General features: G+C 51.3%; 1 protein-coding gene and 2 long non-coding RNA genes across 7 annotated transcripts in view; 2 read left to right on the top strand and 1 right to left on the bottom strand.

The window, feature by feature from the left end:
- The window catches only part of PANK4 (pantothenate kinase 4 (inactive)), a 21636-nt gene extending 20672 nt beyond the window's left edge, over positions 1 to 964 (top strand). For 3 of the 4 annotated variants that reach the window (XR_015739862.1, XM_087915029.1, XM_087915030.1), the window contains one exon: positions 266 to 964. Coding sequence is in view for 2 of the 4 variants with exons in the window: in XM_087915029.1 (XP_087771155.1) it covers positions 266 to 485 (220 nt within the window). In the remaining 2 variants the exon portion in view is untranslated. The remainder of the gene's footprint in view (positions 1 to 265) is intronic. The other variant, XR_015739861.1, reaches the window with a different exon arrangement.
- A 1566-nt stretch (positions 965 to 2530) lies between these two features.
- LOC113453734 (uncharacterized) lies at positions 2531 to 7202 on the top strand. Of its 2 annotated transcripts, none has more exons than XR_015739878.1 (3): positions 2531 to 2663; positions 4506 to 5451; positions 5559 to 7202. It is a non-coding gene; the product is annotated as an uncharacterized LOC113453734 (long non-coding RNA). The 2 variants fall into 2 exon arrangements; XR_003376310.2 differs by having other exon boundaries at positions 4506 to 5439.
- Positions 7203 to 10098: 2896 nt separating this feature from the next.
- Positions 10099 to 11562, bottom strand: LOC148124454 (uncharacterized). The gene is made up of 2 exons (XR_015739805.1): positions 11409 to 11562; positions 10099 to 10431 (listed from the first exon to the last, which is right to left on the bottom strand). It is a non-coding gene; the product is annotated as an uncharacterized LOC148124454 (long non-coding RNA).
- Positions 11563 to 13703: the final 2141 nt, after the last annotated feature.

Raw genomic sequence — 13703 nt, forward strand, 5'->3', positions numbered from 1 at the left:
CGTCGTTTTGAGGGAAGGAGTTGAAACAATTTATGTCTGGGATGTGTGAGGGGTCAGTAGACATTTTCCCAGCCCTCTTCTGGACTCCTGCAGGACACAGGTCCTCCATGGGAGGCAGGTTGGCAAATAATGGAAGATGAAGTGTTTGTCCTTAGAAAAAAAAAACTCTTTTATTAAACAAAACAAAAAAAGAGCAACACAATTTGAGCCCCCTGCTCCCTTTCCACAGTCGTTTAACCCCTTCCCACCTTCTCGATTCCCACAGCCGCCTGGACAAGGGCCTGGCCAGCTTGGTGCGAGAGCGTAAGACCGACCTGGTGATCATCGAAGGGATGGGCCGGGCTATCCACACCAACTACCACGCCAAGCTGAAATGCGAGAGCCTGAAGCTGGCGGTGCTGAAGAATTCTTGGCTGGCCGACCGCCTGGGCGGGAAGATCTTCAGCGTGATCTTCAAGTATGAGCTGCCTCTCACGTCCTCCTGATGGACTCCGAGGAGACGAAGCGGCCGGCTCGGCCAAGGACTTGCACTAGTTACAATTTTAATTGTAAAGAATGTATTTTTATTACCACGGGGAAAACGAGTTCTCTCTTTCTCTCTCTCTCACGCGCGCACACACACACACCCCCCTCTGTATTTATATTGTGCTTTGGTGACTTTAAAAGAAAGCAGCTATCACTCCCTCCACGTGCGTGCATGCGTGTCTGTGTTTCTCTGAGTTGGATGCGATATTTGTTGACGGCGGAAGTTTGATTTTATTTTTCCTCCTTTTTTCTCCCCCCTCCCCCAGGGTTTTTTTTTTCTTTTCTTTTTTGTGTGCGAGTGAGATGCTTGTATTGAAATGTCCTGAAAAGCTTTTTTTAAAATCTATATATCTATATATATATAATCTATATTTTAGCTTAAATTTGAACTAGCCGATTACATGGCAAAAAGATCAAATAGAGATTTTAAAAAGATGAAGGAATCTTGGTTCTTCTCTACTTTTACGGGCTTGCAAGATAAAAAGGGAAGGCAAAGCGGTTTGAAAAGGCAGAGTTGGGCTTGTTTTTAGAAAGACTGTACTTCTGCTCCAAGTTTTAATATTCATGTTGACAAGATCAGAATCCTTTGGAACGGACATGCGTTGAAGGGAAGAGGATACTTAGAGTGGACACACACACACACACACACAAACGCCTCCTATTGTCCTCTCCTAAGAATAACCACCTTAACCACTGACTAGGACAAGGGTCTTCAAACTTGGCACGTTTAAGACTTGTGGGGCTTCAACTCCCAGAATTCCTGACGGGAGGAGGAGGGATTCTGGGAGTTGAAGTCCCACAAGTCTTAAAGCTGTCAGGTTGGAAGGACCCCTGGATTAGAACTTAGGCCAATGGTGGCTAACCTTTTTGGACTCCTGTGCTGAAGATTGTGCGTGCGCTGGCATGCCAGCACCCAGAAGGCAATGCGTGTGGCACCCCCACATCCCCTGCGCACGTGCATGCGATCCCCACCACCGCCCCCTTCCCTGCACTGGGCGCCTCCCTGCTGATTTTCGACCCATTTGAGGCCTTTTCCTCCCAGAGGCTCAAGGGAAGCTTCTGTAGCCTCTGGAAGCCAAAGAGACGGGCCCGTTTCATCGCTTCTGGCATTTCTGGAAGGCCCGTTTTCAGCCTCCCAAGGCTGCAGGGGCTTCCCTTGAGCCTCTGGGAGGAAAAGGCCTCAAATGGGCCCAGCACTATAAATGGTCTTAATGGTCCCTTTTCAGCCTGCAATGCAAAAGAGCCACCGGAGGGCACCATTGCTTCCCCATCACTATAAATTTAGGTCACATCTTCCATATGCCCAAAACCACCGGAGGCGACACTTGCTTACCCAGCATTAAGAATGATCTTAATGGTCTCTTTCAGCCTGCAATGCCCCAAAGAGCCACCGGAGGGCGACACTTGCTTCCCAGCACTATAAATGGTCTTAATGGTCCCTTTTCAGCCTGCAATGCCCAAAAAGAGCCACCGGAGGGCGACACTTGCTTCCCCAGCACTATAAATGGTCTTAATGGTCCCTTTTCAGCCTGCAATGCCCAAAAAGAGCCACCGGAGGGCGACACTTGCTTCCCTAGCACGATAAATGGTCTTAATGGTCCCTTTACAGCCTATAAAAGAGCCACCGGAGGCGACACTTGCTTCAATGGTCTTAATGGCCCCTTTTCAGCCTGCAATGCCCAAAAGAGCCACCGGAGGGCGACACTTGCTTCCCAGCACTATAAATGGTCTTAATGGCCCTTTTCAGCCTGAATGCCCAAAAGAGCCACCGAGGGCGACACTTGCTTCCCCAGCACTATAAATGGTCTTAATGGCCCCTTTTCAGCCTGCAATGCCCAAAAGAGCCACCGGAGGGCGCCCTATCAGAGATCTTGACAGACCGAGAGTGACGTCGAGGCTGGGCGGGAGAAGCGACGGCTGGGAGGGGCGGGGCCGCGTATGACGTTGAGCTGGCCACGCAGGGCCGCCCGGCCACGCCCTCCCGGTCACGTGTCTCCCCCCAGCCACGTGGGCCTTGCGCAGGGCGGGGCCGGACTTGGGCGCGGCGGCTGCGCGGGCGACTCGCGCTCCCTTCCCGGACGGGCCCGAGGACGGCGGGGCTCGCGGGGCGCCCGGCGGGCGTGGCGGACCCGGTTCCGGTAAGGGAGGCGCCCTTCGTCCCCCCCCAAAACCCGCGTTGGGCCCACCGGAGCCGCTCCGGAGTGGCGCCCTTTGGGAAGCTCCGCCGGGGCCGCTTGGAGGAGGGAGGCGCCCGCTTGGGCTGCCCCGCCGGGGGGGCTGAATGGGGGGGGGAGAAGGGGGGGTCCTCTAAGGCTGCCCCCTCCCCCGTGGCCTCCTCGGGAGGGGAGGGGAGGGGAGGGGGCGGCCTCCTTTAAAGCCCCGAGAAGCTCCGGCCTCCCCTGCGCGCTTCCTGCTTCCTCCGCCTGGGATCCCCGCTTCTTTGGGCGGGGCGGGTCCTTTCGTGGACTTATTGTGTTTTATTTGGTTTGCACGTTGCTCACCAGATAATGGGTGTAAGTATAGAACATAGTTATGGATACATGGATGCATATAAGAAAAATATGTGTGTGTGTGTGTATATATATATATATATACACACACACACACACATGAAACAGTAGGACAGGGACGGTAGGCACGTTGGTGCACTTATACACCCTCCTTACAGACCTTTTAGGAAAGGGGTGAGGTCAATAGTAGACAGTCTGAGGTTAAAAGTTTTGGGGTTTGGGGAAGAAACCACAGAGTCAGGTAGAGGATTCCAGACATTGACCACTCTTGTTGCTGCAGTCGTATTTCCTGCAATCAAGTTTGGTCGATTAACCTTGAGTTTGTATCTATTGTGTGCTCTTGTGTTGTTATGGTTGAGGCTGTGGTATTCATTGACTGGTAGGACATTGCAATGTATGATTTCATATATTATACTTGGATCGGACTGAAGGCGGTGTAGTTCTGTGTTGTCTATGCCTAAAATTTCAGGTCTGGTGGCATAAGGAATTCTGTTGCAAATACAATGGAGGATTCCCTTTTGGCTACGTGGTTACAGTGGGCTCTGGCACTTAGGTCACTAGAGATGAGTACTCCAAGGTCCTTGACATAGTGGGAGTCATCAACACGGTCTGGACTATTCAGATTGCATTTTATTTTCTGATTTTTGTTTACCAATATGTAAGACAGAGCATTTGTTTGCTGAGATTTGAAGTTGCCACTTGTTTGCCCATTCTGACATAGTCGAGGTCTGCACAGGATGGGTGCACATGTATGTTTCTCCTTCATTCTGGTGCTTCCCAAGGCTCTTGGGGTTCTCCCCTGCTCCTCCTCTCCCTCTTTCCCCCTCTCTGGGGTGGGCAGGTGGATAAACCCCCATAGTTCTAGGTCACCCAACTTAGATTTCTAGACCATCATGAGAAGATCTGCAGGTCCAGCTCTTTGGGGCAGATGGGAAGGTGGAAAACTTGGTTTGACAGAGTGGGTCTCCCACAGAAGAATGCAGAGGCAGACCAGAGGGTTTGGGGGGAGGGTCCCAACCCCAAAAGGACCCCCCCTTCCATGTGCTCAAGAAGTAACACCCTGGCCCATTTTAAGAGGGAAGAGCCCGCTTCTAAATTCACCTCCGTAGATTGCAACAGCTCATCCAGAAACGTTTGGAGAGGAGCCCAATTCCCCCCCCCCTTATTTCTAGGATGTGAGTTTTGGAGGCCTCTCCCTTTACAGGGTTGTCCCCCCCCAAATAAAATGGGGGGAAAGGGAAATAAAAATTTTCTTCTCCATCATCCTCCACCCCCATTGTAAACACCCAGGTGCTTTGGTTTATTTATTGCTTTACTTATTATTAAACTTGTATCCTGCCCACCTCCCGTTTCCATCTCGCCCCCTCCTGCGCCCTGCAGACGATCCTTTAATTAGCACCCTTTTTGTGCCCCCTCCTCTCCCCGTTGAGGTTGGATTGACACCCCTGTTTTTCTTCCTTCCTTCTCCAGGAGGCGAGAGGGCCGTGCCCCAACGGAGCCACCAACGTCGGAAACCGCTGCCTCGGGCAGAGTTGCAACGGCTGGCAAGAGGAGAAGAGGACCTGGTGGAAGACTTGGATTTTTCCGATGGAGACTGATGGATGGACAGATTTTGGGGGGTGTAACTGGACAGCTGTTGCCACTTGTGGAGGGCTGAGGAAGGGGCTGCATTGTTCCAGCTGGTCCTGAAGCCCAGTTGATGCACTGGAGGGAAATGCCAGAAAATTTTATCCTCCAGCAGGGGAGCCTAAAAAGACCACGATGGCTGCAAAAAACACCCTGCCTCTTTAGAATAATAATAATGGGGGTTCTTAAAACCATCTCAAAACAAAACCTTCTTTAAAAAATAAAAAGCCAGGCCAGCCTTCAATGCTGCCCCTTCCTCTTCTGGAGGCCAATCCCACCCACCCAGCGCTGGAGACGCAGAGATGGAAGACCAACGTGCCACCACATTTTGTGGCTTGGCTCTTGTCCTGCCAAGTGACCTTATTTAAAACTCTTGGGACCAAACAACAGCAAGAAGAATTGGACTGGCAGCACAATGCATGCTTTGAATCCCCCACTCCCCCCAATTCCTCTTATTTTGATTTCTGTATGGGAAGGGATCGTGTGTGTCGGTTCTCGGCTTGTAAAAACAGCCTCTTGTGCATTTCTTTCGGAGGCCTGGATCGCTCTGCACCGAAGCCGCAGCGGGCAAAACGGCCAGATCCCGATGGAGAAACGTTCGTCCCTGCGGCTTTTACTGCACTGTGACCCACGCACGCCTTTCTTCGCCGCCTGGGTGGTGCCCACCAGGAACTGAGATCCCCCAACACACACACACTTGTTGCTTGAGGTCACCGGACAGATCAGGTCTAGAATAAGGAGTTAGCAAGTCTTCTTGTTGGTCGTGAGTGGATAAGGAGTAAGTCTTATTGTTGGTTGTGAGTGGATAAGGAGTTAGCAGGTCTTATTGTTGGTCATGAGTGGATAAGGAGTTAGCAAGTCTTATTGTTGGTCGTGAGTGGATAAGGAGTTAGCAAGTCTTATTGTTATTGATTGTTGTTATTGATCCCCAGCGTAGCCAGGATCTCTCTGTAATTTGCAAGTTAGGTGAAGGGAGTCTTAAGTCTTCAGGTTGGTTAACAATGTTTGGTGGTTTGTGGAGATACTCTTGAGGCCCAAGAGCCCTTAAGTGGTAAATTTGATTTAAGTGGTAAGTTTTAAGCTGTGGCTGGTAGGGTCAAGGAATCATGGCTGTTGTGAGCCTTTAGGGCCACGAGTGTTTATCTGGTAGGATTGTGTAGAGCAAGTTCAGATGTTTGGACAGAGTTGAGTTGTTGGAAGAACTTAGATCAGCGCTTTTCAAACTTGAAGGTGTGTGGACTTCAACTCTCAGAATTATGGGAATTGGAGTCCTCCAGAGGGGAAGGCACTAGATGTCCCCCACTCAACTCCCAGAATTCTGCAGGAGGAGTTAAGAGTTTTGGGAGCTGGTGTCCATCCATGGAAAGGTGCAACTTTCAAAGGGAGGGATTTTAGCTCCCAGAATCCTTAGCAATGGCGGCTAGAGAAGCTTAAGATGTCCCCTTTCTCCCCGAGACACCAGATAGCTGCAATTCAGTTCCCAGCGTTCTCCATCGCGTGGATTGGAGACTTCTGGAAACTGAAGTTCACCATTCTTTGGAGACCAGAGAGCTCCATGCCTTCACTTGGTGGTGGCCCCCAATTCTTCTCAGTTCTGTGTTCAGAAATCTGGGACTTGGGACAAGCGCAGTTGTTGGGTCTCCAGTTCTTCTGGATTCTGTGTTGAGTTCTTCATCCTTTCTCCACAGGATGCCTTAGAGCAGAGGTCTCCAACCTTGGCAACTCTAAGACTTGTGGACTTCAACTCCCAGAATTCCTCAGCCAGCAAAGCTTGGCTCAGAATTCCTGAGCTAACATGAATTCTGGGAGTTGAAGTCCACAAGTCTTAAAGCTGTCAAGTTTGAAGAGCCCCAATATAGAGGATAGAGAGATGATATAGATGATTGATAGGTGATAGAGATAGATCAAGGGTCTTCAATCTTGGAAAGTTTAAGACTTGTGGACTTCAACCCCCCAGAAGTCCTGAGCTAACACAACTGGAGGAGGAATTCTGGGAGTTGAAGTCCACAAGTCTTAAAGACCATTTTAGGGTCTCCAGTGGTTCTTGGCCTTGGCCAACTTAGGTGGGTGGACTTTAGCTCTAGTTAGAAGTTTGCACAACTGAAAACTTGTCAAAGTTGAAACCTTTTTGTGTGTAAGGTCTTCCTTGTGCTTCATTGGGTGTCATGCATGCTCCCTCCCCCAATCTTCCCAGCAACTAGGCAGGTGAGCCAGAAAACCCAGGTGAGTCAAGTCTGCAGTTCCTCCCCTTGTTCTAAGCAGGTGTGCACAATTTATTCCAAATCTTGGAATTTAATTTCAAATAATACAAGTTTGTGCATGCCTACTTAGAGCAATGGGTGCACAGAGAACATCTCTGTGCATGGTGGGTCACCCTCAGGAGGGTGGGGGAGAAAGGCAGGGAGCAGCCATGGCATCAGGGGGGCTGGCAGGGAGGCCCTAGGAAGGCCTGGGGCATCCAAGCCCCCCGGGGCAGCCCTGGGCACCCCCAGAGCCTCTCTTGCCAGCTTCTCTTGTGCCACGGTTGAAGCGGAGGGTTGGTGGGGGCTGGGGGAGGCAGAGAGATGGGGCTGGGGTGCAGGGGGGCTGGGCAGAGAGCGGCTGCCCCATGTCCTGGGCTCTCAGGGTGGCAGTTTGGCCACTCCAAGCCGAGGGACATTGGGCGACCGTTCTCTGGCCCATCCCACCCACCCCACGTCCCATGGGCCTCCCTCAGCCCCCATCAAGGCCTTTGGCTTCAATCCTGGCCCAAAAGGGGCCTGGGGGGGCAAGGGGGGGTCCTGGGAGGAGGGGGAAGCACATAGCCCCCCCTTCCCAGGACCTCCCTCCCCCTGGGCCCCTTTAAGCCAGGATTGAAGCCAAAGGTGGGGGGGTAATGGGAGGGGCAGAGGGGGTGGGGCAGGGAGGGGGTGGGTGGGCTGGGGATCAGAGGGGGGGTGTATTGCTTGTTTTTTTGAACTTTAATAAAGTTTGTCTCTTCTGCCATCCTGGGTGTTTCATTTCCCCCCCATCCACGCCCCTCCCCCCTCCCCCTCTCCTCTGGCCCCTCCCATCTATGGCCCCAAGGGGAGGACCAGGGAGGGGCAGACCCTGGGTGCCCCCCAGGTCTACTGGGCTGAGAGGCCCCTCCCCATCTTCCCAGGGCTTTCCTCTTCTCCTCCCCCCCAGGAGGGCTGCTGGAGGAGGTGGGCAAGGCAGGCCCTGGAAGGAGATCAGAGGGAGGCTGGGGAGGGGCTCCTTGCCCCCTCCTCTCCTCTCCTCTTCCCAGCCCCCTTGGTGCCATGCTGGCAGAGACTCAGCAGGGAAAGGGAGGCCCAGAGAGGGGGATTGGCAGGCTCTCCCGGCTTTTCAGGGAGGCCTTTGCCCTGGCCTGCCAATCTCCCCACCCTCCAGCCCAGGACCTCCCATTCCCCCATTGCCTGGCACCAGGGGAGCTGGGAAGGGGAGAGGGGGCCTTGGCAAGGAGCCCCTCCCAGCCAGCCTCCAACATCCTCCCAAGAGCCTTTCTCTCCCCACCTCCACTTAGCCCCCAGCAGCCCTCCTGGGGAGAGGGGGGGGGAGGAGGAGAGGTGATGGCCCTGGGAAGATGGCAGGGGCCACCCCAACCCTGCAGACCTGGAAGGGGGGCACCCAGGGCCTGCCCCTCCCTACCTCGGTCCCCCCCTTGAAGCCAAAGATGGGGGGGGCAAGAGGAGGGAGGGAAATGCAGGCGCTGGGAAGATGGGGGCTGCAGGCAGGCCGGCTCTTGGGGGGCTCTTGCCAACCCACTCTGGCTAAGGCCTGCCTGCCCCCCCATCTTCCCAGCACCTGTGCCCTATACTTACCTCTACTTACCTGTTCTCACCTGTCCTCGTTGTCCTCCTTGCCATCTGGTGGTTCCCATACTTACCCCTTTGCTGGCTGATGAGGCCAGGATTTCATCTAATAAACTGGACTATGTTTACCCACCAATACTTTAATATTAGTCTCCCCACCCACCCAAAAAAGGAATTCTAAGTTCTGAAGGACGCACCCCGACACCCTACCTGTTTTACAAACAGTGTGAATTCTCTTTTTTGTTTTTTATTCTTATTTGAACTGCTTTGCTGGAAAGCCTTGGGATGCTTTTAGCAAGAAGCTAAGGTACCAACTGAGCTATCTTGGATTAATGCACCAGGGGAGGGAACAAACAGACACCACAGGGGTGTCTTCAAAATTTGGCCCCTGCATTCTTTCCCCCACCCCAAACTGGACAAATGCACAAACACAGACACACATTGCTTGAAAGCTGGCAAGGGCTCCATGTTGGTTGCCTGGGTGTGGAAATGTGCAATTCTGTGTATCCTCACCCAGGCTGCCCTGCCTTAAAATAAAATAAAACACTGCATCCTTTGGGCACAAAAGCCAATTAAAACGGAGCATATCTGTGTTTTGTATGCACACACGCACACACACACATAGAATACAGTTCAGGGTTGAACTGTGGGGTCTTTGATGCTCTCCAAACTTTAGTTTTCTAGCAGGCGTTTCATCACCCAGCTTGGTAACATCATCAATGCCCTGATCATCCCATCCTCACTGCACTGATGATGTTACCTAATTGGGTAATGAGACGTCTGCAAGAAAACCAACCTCAGAGACCACCAAGGAGACCCCCCCCCATACAGAGAGAGACTTCCAGAAGGGAAGCAATGGGTTACCCCCATTCCCCCAAGCACAATATCCTTCCTGCTTCCTTTCTGCCTCCTTCCCAACAATTCCCAGGCAGCCAAACCCGCGGCTGATGGGCCTCCCTGCAGCCTCTAAACTGCAATAGCACTTAAAAAGACTTCTATGCCGCTTCACAGGGCTTTTACGGCCGTCTCTAAGCGGTTTAGAGAGTCAGCAAAGCATTGCACCCCCCAAACAATCCAGGTCCTCGTTTTACTGACCTCGGAAAGGCAGGACTCTAAGTCAACCAAATGCCCAGATGGAAACAAGCAAGCGAGCGAGCAAACCAACCAACGATGCCCATCAAAGAGAGAAACCACAGAGGAGAAGAGGGAGAGGAGGAGAGTCAAAGGAGAGAAAGAAAAAAAGAAAGGAAAGAAGAAAGAAAGAAGAAAGAAAGAAAGAAAGAAAGAAAGAAAGAAAGAGAAAGAAAGAAAGAAAGAAAGAAAGAAAGAAAGAAATGCCCCACACAGACAGGCTGTGTTCTACCATCCAAATAAAAATAATAGAAATTTAAAAAGGACATGGAGTTTGGAGACTGGATCACTTTGTCGGTCTCAAAAGCTGCTAGCGATGCACAGACCTCCCCCCACAAGAAAAGAACACTGTACCGGTTCCAGCCAGGGAGGTGTCCCCCACCTCAAAAAGGAAGGTGGGGGTCCTTGCCCCTCCATGGCTGGTTTGCAGAGCCGTTTCTCCTTCCCTAAGTGTGTCTCCCTAATAAATAAACTTTAAAAAACCCCATCCCGCCGAGTCTTTATTTCCTCCCCACAATACGAATATTTTAGCAGATTTCCACAGGCCTCCTTGGGGAGGGAACTTCCTTCTTCAGTGAGATGTCCCACGGCGGAGAATCCAGGCGTCACGAAGGGGGCTTGGGGGCATCGCCCAGAGCCTCCAAGGGAGAGAGGTCCCATTTTCCTGCTTGGGGGAGACCCGGCTGGGGAGAAGCTTCCCTCCGTAGGGGGACGAGGCCACGCTTCCGGTGGAGGGCTGGGCGAAGCTCCGCAGGAGGAAGGTTGCACTGGGGAAGCCGCTGGGAAACTGGCTGTATGCAACACCCGGCCCACCTCTTGGCTACCTGGAGGAAAAAACAGCAAGGAAAGCAAATGAAGCACCTGGGGGGATTCGGGCCCAGGGCCGAGAGCCGAACCAAGCGGAGGGTGCAAACCATTTCAAAAAGAAAAGCTGAAATGCAACCTTTCTTCCAGAGCACAGAGGAGTTAACAGCCCTGGCACTAAGGAGGAGCCCGCGTGGTACGTGCCACGGGCTTTAAAGCCTTACGCGTGGCCCCTGCAGGACGGGAAGCTTGATGGGGAGAAGAGGGAGGGGCAAACCTTAAGGGACTCAACCTCCAAGTGGAGAATGAGAGAAGGTGTCGATAGGACCTCGATAGAGCTGAAGAAGCTTCTTGGATGGGAAGCGAAACATCTTCAAATAATCTCTGAATCTCTGTCTGGTTTTGTTGAGGGGTGGAGAGGGACACGCAAAGGGACGGAGTGAGGGGGGAAGCGGGAAGAAATTTGGAAGCCGGAGCATTTAAAAAGAGAAACAAAGAGGTCAAAAAAAACCAGGAAGCCCCTTTTTGGGGCATGCAGAGATTGGCTCAGGGCACCTGCCCGGGTGGGTTTTAACAGCACACAAGGAGAAATTGGGAGTGTGGGGCAAAGGCCTTTAAGATTTGGGGGGTGACACCCTGAGAAATTCAGTCTTAGGACACAAAGGGAGGCCCTTCCAAGGTTTAAACCCAGACCAGACCAGACTACACCCCACCCCACCCTAAGAATAAGAATAGAACTAGAATAGAATTAGAATAGAACAGAATCAACTAGAATATAGGAATAAGAATAGAATAGAGCACAAGAGAATAAGGGCCCTTAATGCACTTGCCATGAAAAACTTTCCATTTCTTGCCTTTCTTCGATGACCCAAGGATGTCAACCATGGTTTCCCTCCCTTGTGTGTTTCCACCACCACCCCTTTCTAGTGTTTTAATTTCCCTCCACCACCACCCCGTTTTTTAAAGGCTGCAATGTGCATGCAAGCTGTTCACTTACCTCTACTTGGCCCCGAAGCCCTGGAAGAAGATTAATTCAGTAGCGGGTTCTGGCCCAGTTCATTGCAGCTTTGCACCCCCACCCCCAAAAATAAAATGGCAATTTCGACTTGATAGTCGCGGTTGCAAAAGAACAAAAATAAAACAAAACTCATGCCCAGGGCGGCAGAAGCGGCTCTGGCTCAAGCAAAAGAAGTATCGCTTTGCAAATGGGGAGCCTCGCCCTAAAAATGCCTTTTCCCACTTTTTGGGCCTTAAAAGTGGATTATGAGCGACGCCAGGCAGCCTCCCAGCTGCTGCCTTTCCCCTAATAGGACTTTTTCGACGCTCGAGGCTGCTGGAGAGAAAGGCCCCTTGCAAGGAGGTGTCTATCCGATTGCCTGCCCTGCTCGATACACTTTTAGCTGGACCGTTTTCAAACCTGATATTTCTCTCTCTCGTGGATGATGGTTTCCCTTCCCTCCTCCCTGGGCCCGGCAATTGGCTGGTTTCCTGCCCCAACCGGTTGTCCCTATGCAGGCAGTCAGCCGGCCGCCTCAATTCGGTTCTATTGGAAAAGATAGGGCGATTGCAAGGGGGCCTAAAGGGGGAGACGTCGCGCCTTGATTGTAACCCGCCTTTTAAAGGGACAGACGGAGCTTTTGTCGAGGGGACTCGGGGAAATATCTTCCTCTGCGTCCCCATCACTCTAGGGGGAAAACGGGGTGAAAATAGACCTCAAATTACGTGAAAACCGCGGTTTTTTAGTCTATGGGAAATTGCATTGACAATAAAAGCCCGCCATCTCGTGGCCATTCTGCGTCATTGCAGGTGGACAAAAGAACTTAATAATAATAGCCCGCCGTCTCGTGGCCATTTTGCGCATGGCAGGTGGAGGAAAGAACTTAATAATAATAGCCCGCCGTCTCGTGGCCATTTTTCGTCATTGCAGGTGGAGGAAAGAACTTAATAATAATAGCCCGCCGTCTCGTGGCCATTTTGCGCATGGCAGGTGGAGGAAAGAACTTAATAATAATAGCCCGCCGTCTCGTGGCCATTTTCCGTCATTGCAGGTGGAGGAAAGAACTTAATAATAATAGCCCGCCATCTCGTGGCCATTCTGCGTCATGGCAAGTGGACGAAAGAACTTAATAATAATAGCCCGCCGTCTCGTGGCCATTCTGCGTCATGGCAGGTGGAGGAAAGAACTTAATAATAATAGCCCGCCGTCTCGTGGCCATTTTCCGTCATTGCAGGTGGAGGAAAGAACTTAATAATAATAGCCCGCCATCTCGTGGCCATTCTGCGTCATGGCAAGTGGACGAAAGAACTTAATAATAATAGCCCGCCATCTTGTGGCCATTCTGCGTCATGGCAAGTGGAGGAAAGAACTTAATAATAATAGCCTGCCATCTCGTGGCCATTCTGCGTCATGGCAGGTGGAGGAAAGAATTTAATAATAATAGCCCGCCGTCTCGTGGCCATTTTGCGCATGGCAGGTGGAGGAAAGAACTTAATAATAATAGCCCGCCGTCTCGTGGCCATTTTCCGTCATTGCAGGTGGAGGAAAGAACTTAATAATAATAGCCCGCCGTCTCGTGGCCATTTTGCGTCATTGCAGGTGGAGGAAAGAACTTAATAATAATAGCCCGCCGTCTCGTGGCCATTTTGCGTCATTGCAGGTGGAGGAAAGAACTTAATAATAATAGCCCGCCATCTCGTGGCCATTCTGCGTCATGGCAAGTGGACGAAAGAACTTAATAATAATAGCCCGCCATCTTGTGGCCATTCTGCGTCATGGCAAGTGGACGAAAGAACTTAATAATAATAGCCCGCCGTCTCGTGGCCATTTTGCGCATGGCAGGTGGAGGAAAGAACTTAATAATAATAGCCCGCCATCTCGTGGCCATTCTGCGTCATGGCAGGTGGAGGAAAGAACTTAATAATAAAAGCCCGCCCTCTCGTGGCCATTCTGCGTCATGGCAGGTGGAGGAAAGAACTTAATAATAATAGCCCGCCATCTCGTGGCCATTTTGCGCATGGCAGGTGGAGGAAAGAACTTAATAATAATAGCCCGCCATCTCGTGGCCATTTTTCGTCATGGCAGGTGGTATCTAATCTATCATCTTTATTGTGGTTATCTATCTTTTACCTATCTTTATTGTGTACCTATTAAATCGATCTATGGTTATCTATCTATCTATCTATCTATCTATCTATCTATCTATCTATCTATCTATCCTATCTCTAATAATTAGATAGATGAATATAGATTCTAATTTATCCGTCTTTCTATCATCTATGTATCTCTCTCTGT

The sequence above is a fragment of the Pseudonaja textilis genome, chromosome 18 (genome assembly GCF_049901715.1).
Source record: "Pseudonaja textilis isolate UNSWEBS1 chromosome 18, rPseTex1.2, whole genome shotgun sequence".
NCBI lineage: Eukaryota > Metazoa > Chordata > Lepidosauria > Squamata > Elapidae > Pseudonaja > Pseudonaja textilis.